The 11,316-nt window shown below is 33.6% G+C and overlaps 2 protein-coding genes across 2 annotated transcripts; one reads left to right on the top strand and one right to left on the bottom strand.

Moving 5' to 3' along the window:
• The first annotated feature begins 783 nt into the window (after positions 1–783).
• On the top strand, positions 784–7,929 carry LOC130821043 (putative phospholipid-transporting ATPase 9). The gene is made up of 11 exons (XM_057686642.1): positions 784–1,879; positions 2,475–3,850; positions 3,968–4,078; positions 4,201–4,477; positions 4,608–4,696; positions 4,775–4,883; positions 5,157–5,366; positions 5,474–5,599; positions 5,682–5,780; positions 5,876–6,067; positions 6,650–7,929. Exons 1-11 carry the CDS (start codon positions 1,484–1,486, stop codon positions 7,271–7,273), a joined length of 3,609 nt encoding a protein of 1,202 aa, XP_057542625.1. The 5' UTR covers positions 784–1,483; the 3' UTR covers positions 7,274–7,929.
• A 1,674-nt stretch (positions 7,930–9,603) lies between these two features.
• On the bottom strand, positions 9,604–10,708 carry LOC130821042 (probable calcium-binding protein CML15). The gene has a single exon (XM_057686641.1). It carries the CDS (start codon positions 10,424–10,426, stop codon positions 9,920–9,922), a length of 507 nt encoding a protein of 168 aa, XP_057542624.1. The 5' UTR covers positions 10,427–10,708; the 3' UTR covers positions 9,604–9,919.
• Positions 10,709–11,316: the final 608 nt, after the last annotated feature.

The raw sequence follows: 11,316 nt of genomic DNA, 5'->3' as shown, positions 1-11,316 counted from the left end.
TTCATCCATATACTTTTGTTGAATTCAATTCTGAATATTATTATTTTTATTCTAAGTATACTTTCTTTTGGAATATTCTATTTCCCTTAATTTCATTTAGTTTTCATTTATAAAGGTCTAATCTAAGGAATACTCCTCTATCCGATTTATTTCACACCATCATCTATTTTAATCCATTTTAATTAATTTGTTTTAATTAATTTTTATTATATATATTCTCTCTTAATTTTAAATATTCATTATATCTAATGTGACTATTTGACTGTGATAGAGAACAACGGTACTTATTTGTACTACTAATCTTGTACTTCGTCCGTTTTTTAAATACTTGGATTAATTGACTTTTCACGCAATCTAATAGACTAATTTAATTCTTCATATTTCTAATTATAAATAATAACAATTACAAAATTTGATTTTAATAATATTTACATCGAGACGAATCAAACAATAAATCACTTGACTATGTTTTAACTTATACATTAAAAAACTAATCATAAATAAGGGTGATGACTAATGAATAAATAGTGCATTATCTTGTAATGTAACAAAAAATATGAAACAGAGTAAATATGAGTTAAAAATTTTAGAATTGTCATTTAAAAATAGCACTATTTAACTTGAAAAATTCTCAAATATTTTTAAATTAAAATAATAGAGCAGTAAAAGTATTTCTTTTTGTGGGGTTGTTGATGGTAGTTGGAAACTTTGAATTTTTTTAATTTTCTGGGTTTTCTTTATTCATTAAAATGTTTTTAATGGGTTAATGATAAAAAATAAAATACGAGTAATATAGCACATAAAGTTGGAAAGTCAAATAAGAAGGGATGATCCAAGTCTTCATTCAAAGCTGCCTTGTTGAAATGAAGAAAGAGCAATAGAGACTTATAATGCCCTGAAAATTCTTCTCTTAATCCCTCTTTATTTTATCAGCCTTTGTTGAATGTGAACTTTCTATCTTCATCTTCTTCATCATAACTTTATTTCTTCATTTTTTTGTCATACTTTTTCTTCTGGGTTTTCTTTCACTAGCTCAAAGATTACATCTTTATTGTCAAATTAGTTTTTTCTTTTACTAATCTCTAATACCATAGTAGGACTATAATACAACTGATAGAAATTCCTTGGGTTTTGAAATTTGATTTTCCATCTTAAAATAGTTTTTATTGCCTGGTGCAATAAGTTGTGAATATATGTTATATTTATATCCAGTAGTACCACTTTTTTTGTCAAATTTTTACTGGGCTTAAGCTTTCTAGGGTTAAAAATTTATTGGGTTTTTGATACAATTTGGTAATTGCATTAAATAAACATATATACTCCATTATTTACACTTGGGTATTATTGAAGAAGGGAGGAAAAAGAAGAAAAACAAGTAAAAATCTCATCTTTTTCATAATATTGGCTAATTACTTGCAAAAGTTTCCATCTTTTATTCCTATTTTCTTGGATTTGAGCTAAACTAGAGTTTAAAAGGAGTAAAATGGCACAAGGTAGAAGAAGAAGGCTAAGGTTTAGCAAGATCTACTCATTTCATTGTGGTAAAACACCTCTTCAAGATGAAGATCATTCACAAATTGGGGGACCTGGTTTTTCAAGAGTGGTATATTGTAATGAATCAAATAGTTTTGATTCATCAATCAGAAATTACCCAGATAATTATGTAAGAACTACAAAGTATACCCTTGCAACTTTTATACCCAAATCTTTGTTTGAACAATTTAGAAGAGTTGCCAATTTTTTCTTCCTTGTAACTGGAATCTTGTCTTTTACTTCACTTGCTCCTTATAGTGCTGTTAGTGCCATTGTCCCTCTCATTTTTGTGATTGGTGTTAGTATGTTGAAGGAAGCCATTGAAGATTGGAGACGCAAGAAACAGGTTTGTAAATTTTTAATCTTTTCTATTTTTGTTTTTATAATATTTTATGTTAATTTTTTGGTTGCTAAAAAAGGAAAAGGTTTTGATGATTTGTATTTGGGGATGAACTTAAATATGGCTTCCATTGTTGAAATTTAGTAATCCAACTTGAATTTATGTTGTAATTGGCAATGCATTTTACTTTGTATCCTTCATTGGTATGGCTTGATGCTGCTTTTGGGTATTGAATTTCAATCTGTTTTGGGAATTTGATGGTGATTGAACTAGTCTTAACCTTAATGGATGCATTGATTGCTAAATGACTAATATTTTAACCTTGTAGTTGATAAAAGGTGTTCAAAACATACTTGATGATCCGAAATTTACCCGACTTTGTAACTGAACCCGATTTGACCTGGCTTCGAAAATGATTTACAATTATGTTAAAAAAATATGGACACAAAATCCGATTTCAAACCGACCCGAAATGCCTAACCAAAATCAACTCGATGACCCGAATGAACACCTCTAGTTGCTGATAACATTTTGTGTAAAATTTATGTTAGAATTGGAATTTCTGGCCTGTATCATATTTTTGTTCTCATTACAATTTCAGGATATAGAGGTGAATAACAGAAAAGTTAAAATGCATAATGGAAATGGAGAATTTAAGCAATCAGAATGGAGGCATTTGAAGGTAGGGGACATAGTGAAAGTTGAGAAGGATGAGTTTTTCCCAGCTGATATACTCCTGCTTTCATCTAGCTATGAGGATGCTGTGTGCTATGTAGAAACTATGAATCTTGATGGGGAGACTAACTTGAAAATGAAACAAGCACTTGAGGTTACGGCATCTTTGCTCGAGGATTCGAGCTTTAAGGATTTTAGAGCCACCATTAGATGTGAAGATCCCAATGCAAATCTGTATAGTTTTGTAGGAAGTATGGATTATGAGGAACAACAACACCCGCTTAGCCCCCAACAACTTCTCCTCAGGGATTCGAAGCTTCGGAATACAGATTACATATATGGTGTTGTTGTCTTCACGGGTCATGACACCAAGGTTATGCAGAATGCCACCGAGCCACCTTCAAAGCGAAGCAGAGTCGAGAAGAAAATGGATCAGATAATTTACTTCTTGTTTTTCATGATGTTCTTGATGTCTTTTGTTGGGTCTGTAGTGTTTGGTGTAACCACCAAAGATGACCTAAAAAATGGCATAATGAAGAGGTGGTACCTTAAACCAGATAACTCAGAAGTTTTCTTTGATCCCAAGAGGGCCCCACTTGCAGCATTTTACCACTTCCTCACTGGCCTTATGTTGTACAGTTACCTGATTCCGATCTCCTTGTATGTGTCTATAGAGATCGTGAAAGTTCTTCAGAGCCTTTTCATCAACCAAGATATTCAAATGTATTATGAGGAAGCCGACAAGCCAGCACATGCCCGTACCTCAAACCTGAATGAAGAGCTTGGTCAAGTTGATACTATACTTTCTGATAAGACGGGTACTTTGACCTGTAATTCTATGGAGTTTATTAAGTGTTCTATAGCCGGGACAGCTTATGGACGAGGAATTACTGAGGTCGAGAGGGCTATGGCTAAAAGAAAAGGTTCGCCTTTACCGAGTGGGTTGGCCAATGTTTCACCACTATCCAATAACGAAAATGATGAAAGTGAGGAGGATTTTGCTGAGGCAAGTTCGGGTATTAAAGGGTTTAATTTCAAAGATGAAAGGGTTATGAACGGCAAATGGGTGAATGAGCCGAATTCACATGTTATTCAGATGTTCTTTCAGCTGCTAGCTTTGTGCCACACTGTGATTCCGGAAGTAGATGAAGAGACCGGAAATATTTCCTATGAAGCCGAATCACCAGATGAGGCAGCTTTTGTTATTGCAGCCAAAGAACTCGGCTTTGAATTCTACAAAAGAACTCAAACAACCGTATCATTGCATGAGTTGGATCCTCTTTCGGGCCAGAAAATCGACAGGTAACACATTGTTAGTGAACCACGTTAAATCTCTGTGTGATTTCTATCATTAGTTAGTTTATTTCTACCTTGTAATTGTTTTCGTTATAACAACTTCAATCACTTGTATGCATTCAGGGAATACAAAATCTTGAGCATTTTGGAGTTCAACAGCACCCGAAAAAGGATGTCAGTGATCGTCGAAAATGTGGATGGGAAAATGTTTCTACTCTGCAAGGGTGCTGACAGGTATACTTTGAAAACAATTTCTCTTATTTCTTCCGTTTTCGTTTATACAAAAGTATATTGAACTTTTTCTATGATAATCTTTGTAGTAACATGGTTTATATTGTTGGGTTTTTCCTATACAGTGTTATATTTCCACTGCTAGCCAAGCATGGTGGTGAATTTGAGGCGCAGACCAGAGATCATGTACATGAATATGCCGATGCAGGGCTGAGGACCTTACTGCTTGGCTATCGAGAAATAAACGAAGAAGAATTCAGAGAGTTCAATGAAAAATTTAATGCTGCGAGGAATGCTGTTAGTGCCGATAGGGAAACACTAATCGACCAAGCCGCAGAGACCATTGAAAGAGATTTGATTCTTCTAGGTGCTACTGCGGTCGAGGACAAACTTCAACGTGGGGTAGGTTTCAACTTTCGACCTTTGCTTTCTTCTTTTAGGAAAAATGGTTCACTTACAAAGTTACGATTTACTAAAAAAAGGATGCTTCTTGTTTAGAGCTTCACTAATCTTTATTTGTGATTGCGTATAGGTTCCAGAATGTATCGACAAACTTGCACAAGCTGGAATAAAGATATGGGTCTTGACCGGGGATAAAATGGAGACGGCTATTAACATAGGGTATAGTTTATTTTGTACAGCAGTTTATATTCACTTTATGTCCTATTCCAATACTAACTTAGCATAGGAAAACTACAGTTTTGCTTGTAGCTTGTTGAGACAAGGGATGAAGCAGATAATAATCAATCTAGAAGACCCAGAAATCAAAACATTGGAAAAATTGGGTGACAAGGATGCTATTACTAAGGTGAGTTTTTTCGCTAAATGTTGTTTTAGTACTAATGCACAATGGAGGAACCATATCATCATCATCAATTCTTCATCATCGTAATCGTACCCAATGTATCCCGCCCATAGGAACTATGATGAGGGTCTGGGGAGGGAAGGAAGGCGGAAACCCATACCCATAATGGAGGAACCAAATGATATGAATTTTAACCATCTCAACAAATGCATCAGTACACGAGTCATGCTGCTAATATGAAGTATAGGTTCTCATGTGATATTTTTCATATTATAGGCGTCTAAAGAATCCGTGCGTAAACAAATTACTGCTGGCAAGGCCCAACTTGGTGCGTCCGGTGCAACTTCGGAGGCTTATGCCTTGATCATTGACGGAAAATCTCTTGCATATGCGCTGGAGGATGATATAAAGAACAAATTCATCGAGCTTGCAATTGGCTGTGCTTCTGTAATTTGTTGTCGGTCATCACCAAAGCAGAAGGCACTGGTGAGTTAACATGAAAACCTTCATATTTGCAAGCTTCTAGAAGTTTCCTTAATGTTCTGGGAGTTATCCTTGAGTGACACTTTCTAATTGATACCGGGAAACCGCAGGTTACAAGATTGGTGAAAAATAGTACTAAGAGGACAACTTTAGCAATCGGTGATGGAGCGAACGATGTGGGAATGCTTCAAGAAGCTGATATCGGGATTGGGATAAGCGGTGCTGAGGGAATGCAGGTATATAATGCATCGTGTTTTTAGTTTGTAGTTTTCTTAATCATATGTTTGTTATTTATACGTTCCCGTTGTCTTATGTCAGGCTGTTATGTCTAGTGATATTGCTATTGCTCAATTTCGGTTTCTGGAACGTTTGCTACTCGTACACGGACATTGGTGTTACCGAAGGATAACCTCTATGGTATTGCCTACTGAACATTTTGCTCCATTTTGATGGGTTTGATTTTAAATATCGTCAAGTGTTAATTTGTGCTTACTTCTGTTTTTCCTCGGCAGATTTGTTATTTTTTCTACAAGAATGTGGTATTTGGAGTCACACTTTTCTTGTTTGAAGCCTATGCATCATTTTCTGCTCAACCGGCATATAATGATTGGCTTTTATCACTATACAATGTGTTCTTCACATCACTTCCTGCAATTGCTTTGGGAGTCTTTGATCAGGATGTTTCTGCACGTTTCTGTCTCAAGGTATACGATCATAAATTCACACTTTTTAAAAAATTTTGGCTGAGTAAGAAAGTTTCCCCGAGAACAATATATGGCATCCGCATTTCAAGATAACCATTAAAAGAAATACAACATCACTCCCGTATCCCAATGCCAATAAGTGACTCCCACCTAAGTTGGTTTTTATGTAAGCTGACCTTTTATAGTGATAACAAAGAGATTGTTTTCGACTGACCCCTGGTAGCAAATATCATCAGTATTACATAAATAAGACGTACACATGATTTGATAAACCATCTTATATAGTCCATTATCGTTATTTAAGTCATCTTTAAACCAAATAGTAACGTTTTGCAAGTGGTGCATAATAATGTTCGGAATATCACCTTGAATACTCTATTGATGACTTTTCCCCGATAACAAACAAACTTCTGTTTTCCGAAAGATTAATGAAAACATAATGACTCTCATTCCATTTGTTTTGACATACTATTGTATCTGTATTTCGAGATAATCTTTTTAAAATACCTTAAAACGGCGTAGTTCACACTCGTGCCTGAATACCTATCTGATTTTTTCTCTCGAACTTCTATCCTATGACAGTTCTCGCTACTCTATCAAGAAGGTGTTCAAAACGTCCTCTTCAGTTGGTTGCGAATACTCAGCTGGATGGTCAACGGAATGATTAGCGGTATAATCGTCTTCTTCTTCTGCAAAAAAGCTTTGTCGTATGAAGCTTTCAGCGACAACGGCCGACCTGTGGACTACGAAATATTCGGAGCAACAATGTACACATGTCTCGTCTGGTTAGTCAACTGTCAAATGGCGCTATTCATCTGCTACTTCACGCTAATACAACATATCGTGATTTGGGGTTCTATTGCGTTTTGGTACGTCTTCCTTTTGATTTACGGTGCAATGAATCCCGAATTTTCAACTACAGCATATCAGGTTTTCGTTCAGTCACTTGCCCCGACATCAAAATATTGGATCTTGACGATTTTTGTCTTGATCTCCGCCCTTGTCCCCTACTTTACTTACTCCGCTCTTCAAATGAGGTTTCTACCTATGTACCATCAGATGATCCAATGGATAAGGCACGAGGGGCAGACTGAGGACCCCGAGTACTGCCATATGGTCAGACAGAGATCAATACGGCCCCAAACTGTGGGCTACACAGCCCGCGCAGCTGCTAGTAGAAGGGATAGACGCCAAAGTAAAAGCTAATGACGTATATAGGTCCGTCAGAAAGGTATCCAGTAAAAAATATCGAGAGCATTTGGATCGTTTTTTTCGACCTGAATTTTGTTATCAGTATTAGGAATATATTGTACAGAAGAGTATACTCAAGCTGTATCATATGTATCGGATAGCGCACAAGAGTCTAGCATATGTACATTCTCAGCTCTTTCTTTTCGTCCACAAGCTGTTAATATTTTTGGTTACGACTCATAATCTCTAGAACGGTTGTACAGAAACACGATTTTATGATGTAGATGAAAATTATTTTGTTCTATGATGGTATCAATAACAAGACCAATAATTTAGTATAGCGGAATATATTAAATATGATCATAATGATGTGTTAGATTTTAGAAAGGGGTCTAGACAACTCAAACGAGAAGAAGAGTTAAATTACATACAAATCCAAAGGTTTAAACTAAAACGATCAATTGGTAGTAGGAGTTACTCTATTTGTTTATAAAGTGATGTATACTCTTTTTTTTCTCTGATATGGGATAGCTCACATGTGGATAATAAATGGACACTTTAAAATGACGATATCCAGCCTCAAGTTGATAATGTTGATACTAATAAAGGGGAGGAGTGAGCCATCAAGACAGCTGATAAAAACTCCAAATCAAGACTTTCTACTCCCTACATGTCTCCAACTATTAATTATAATGGATACCATTACTATTTACTAGCAATACATTTTTGATTATTTTTTTTTAAATTCTAAAGTAATATGTCAGAGACTATAGCCGAGAAATAAATACACAATAGCATAATTAAATAATTTCATAGTCGTCGTTTTTATTTGAGTAGCCACTTGTTTTGGGGCCAAAAGACCCAATAAGAAAGCATTGGGTCACCCCTAAAAGGAACCCAAAATCCAGCAGGGTCAATTAAAGTCTTCATGGGTGCGTGGGCCAAGCCCACGACAACAAACTACCACCATCGTTATTATCATATTCAGTATATCTCACTCATGATAATTATAATTAGAGTTTAGATTTGGGGAGAAATAGAAGATGTTAGACCATACCCTAAAGAAGGTTGTGGCTAGAGAAATCCTCTGTCCAGAGAAGATCTGCAAATGAAAACAAAGACAAGAAAATTCAAAACAAGCACAATGTCTAAAAACAAACAACATAAAAGATAGCAAACATATTAGCACGAACTTTAAACATGGGAAACAAACGACAGGTGGTTTAGGACACAAATTTGCCGTCTCCTACTAGCTTTGTCCCTAATTAAGTCCTTAGAGAAGTGCCACTTTTACCACCGTTATTATCATATCAATCTTAATTGGTTTCTAAGTTTATTCATCATTATGTGCCAACACATCCACTTTAATATTTGCATTTCTGTTACTTTTATTTTCAACTCATATATCTTCTTTACTGACCGACACTCTATACATACAATTAGCAGGTATAACTGCAACTCGATAAAATATACCTTTTAATGATCTAGTCCGCAATCTCCTATCACACAGCAAAACCAAATCAATAATTTTCTTTTGCTGATATCATTCGATGATTTACACTCTAACAGAATAAATAGCATGAAATCACAAAATGAGGTAAGCATTCTATAAGAAATCACGTTAATCAACTCACTTTCTCTATCTAAAATTCCAACAACTTCTCCTTCTACAGTCTGATTCTTATTTTACCTATTCCTTACTGAATTAAGCATTATAAAGGGCTTTCTCGACTTTGTTTCAAATTCAATAAGCAATTTATTTTCGTGATTAATTGTATTTGAGTTTAATGAATTTATTATGTTATGTATTTATGTTGTATTTTTTGCGTTATCTTATCTAGTTTTTTATGTTTTATACTCCATAATATTTATACTTTGTTGTATGTAAACTTATATTTAGTTTTTTATCTATTACCTTGAAAAATATTATTTTTTAAGAAAAAGGTGAATAATGGTAATAAATGAAGAGAGAATTAATTGTGTGGAAGAAATTAAAAGAGGATTAAAATATATGGATGAGATTAAAAGGAAGTGGTGGGTCATAGTCTAAAAATAAAAATAATGCAAATTAAATGAGATGGAGATAGTATATAGTATTACATAGTCTAATTCATTTATTGTTAATTGTTTTTTTGCATTTTTACTAATCGTTGAAATGACACATCATGGATGTAACATATTTGATATTCCTAGCTAGTTTTCTTACTAATTCATCCAATATGAATCTTTTTGAAAGATAACATGGATCAATAGTCAATTTTGTTTTAATCTTTTCCTTTTCAATGAAATGTATATCAATATTAAACGTTACAAATAAAAAAAGACAAAAAAAAAAGTATGTTCCAACGTATTAAAAGTTTCGTTAACGCAAAACCCTTTAAACTTATACTAACAAAGAAGGACAATAACAGCTACAACGAGAGGCAGATTTAGAACAAAATCAAACAATATCAATAATATTATAAAAATGAGTTTACTATTTAAAGTTATCACTTAGCCGAGCCCCTACCAAGTTAACTAGCACATATAAAAACATTTATAGTTATACAATATTATACACAAGTTGAATGCAGTCGGTTCATAAACAACATTAACGGGCCATGGATCCGACCTTGTCTATGACAACCTTAGATCAATTCTTCCAAAATCCAAACAATTCAACTATGAAATATCATTATTAGTATAAGTATTATTTAAACCAAACAATTCAACAGCAGATCTACCCATAACAGAAGCAAACTCATTAAAACTAATAACACCATCACCATTTACATCAGCTTCCGTCATCATAAGAGCCAATTCTTTGTATGATAAAGGATGACCCATCTTAGCCATTGATCCTGCCAACTCAGCAGCTGTTATAAACCCATTACCATCACGATCAAAAGATCGAAAAACCTCTAATAACTGATCTTGATTAACCAGAACATCATCTTTTTTAAGATCTGGTAATAATGCAACAGCTAATTCATCAAACTCAATGTAACCATTACCATTTGAATCCAAATTTGTTAATAATGCGTATAATTCATCCCCTGTGTGTTTAATCCCTAAAGATCGTAACAATGCGGCTAGCTCCAGTTGGGTTATGCTCCCATCGGAATTCGTATCGAATCGGTCGAATATGTGTCTTAGTTGTTTCAGATGTTCAGGATTGATAGCTTGCATTGTTCCAAATTTTCTGGGTTTTTTTTGATGATTTTTGTTTTTGGGGGTTTTGGAATTTGACGTTTTTCTGGGTTATATGGTTGAGGAAGTAATTTTTCTTTTTAAGGAAAAATGGATTGCTATATTGTGGAGAAATTTTGGGTATTTAGAAATTTGTGAGTTGTGGTCTTGTGGAGGTGAATAATTGTTGGTTTGTAATTTTGTTAAATGATTAATTGTTAATTTTAAATTTAATTTGTTTGCCTATTATTGTGTGTGATTTGGTGTTTTTATGCTTTTGGCTTTAACTTGGATTTTGCCAATGGATGCTTCGAGAAGTTCATTTGTTAGTATAAAATCAATTTTATACGGAGTATTAAATTAATATATACTTCTTCTAATTTTTTTTAATTGTCTCATTTTTATTCGGGCAGTTTATTTTTATTGTCTTATTTTTATTTTAAAATATACATTTTTAGCTGTTTTCTATATTTTCTTAATATTAAATACCCAACATTGTATATAAGTTTATTATTTTAGGTGGTCTATTTTCTTAATATTAAAAATACCTAATATTAGGTTTACTATTTTAGGTGATCCTCTCATTTTCTTAATATTTGTATCCAAATTAAATAGGACAACTAAATTGAATAGGAGGAGCATAATTTAAACTTTGGAATTTATCATTAATGTAACACTTACGATTTTAACATTCTTGTTTATCGTTTTAAACTAAGATTAAAATAATTTATTAACAAATTGACGTTTGGAATTTCGTCATTACTTAAAATGATTTTACTTAAGATTTAAACTATTAAATTGAATAAAGACTTATTTGGTATAAATTATTTTCGGCGAAGTGATATGGTGATATTTATAAAGTTATAAAAGCAAATAAATATAAAAATAAG

Source organism: Amaranthus tricolor, chromosome 8 (assembly GCF_026212465.1).
Source record: "Amaranthus tricolor cultivar Red isolate AtriRed21 chromosome 8, ASM2621246v1, whole genome shotgun sequence".
NCBI lineage: Eukaryota > Viridiplantae > Streptophyta > Magnoliopsida > Caryophyllales > Amaranthaceae > Amaranthus > Amaranthus tricolor.
The sequence above is the reverse complement of the archived record's forward strand: the minus strand, read 5'-3'. Positions and strand labels throughout refer to the sequence as shown.

Excerpts from the sequence above, each read along its gene's own strand:
- LOC130821043 (XM_057686642.1), top strand. The coding sequence starts at position 1,484 with ATGGCACAAGGTAGAAGAAGAAGGCTAAGGTTTAGCAAGATCTACTCA. Across the intron at positions 1,880-2,474 it reads ATTGGAGACGCAAGAAACAG|GATATAGAGGTGAATAACAG; the intron begins GTTTGTAAATTT and ends TTACAATTTCAG. Across the intron at positions 5,367-5,473 it reads CACCAAAGCAGAAGGCACTG|GTTACAAGATTGGTGAAAAA; the intron begins GTGAGTTAACAT and ends GGGAAACCGCAG.
- LOC130821042 (XM_057686641.1), bottom strand. The coding sequence starts at position 10,426 with ATGCAAGCTATCAATCCTGAACATCTGAAACAACTAAGACACATATTC.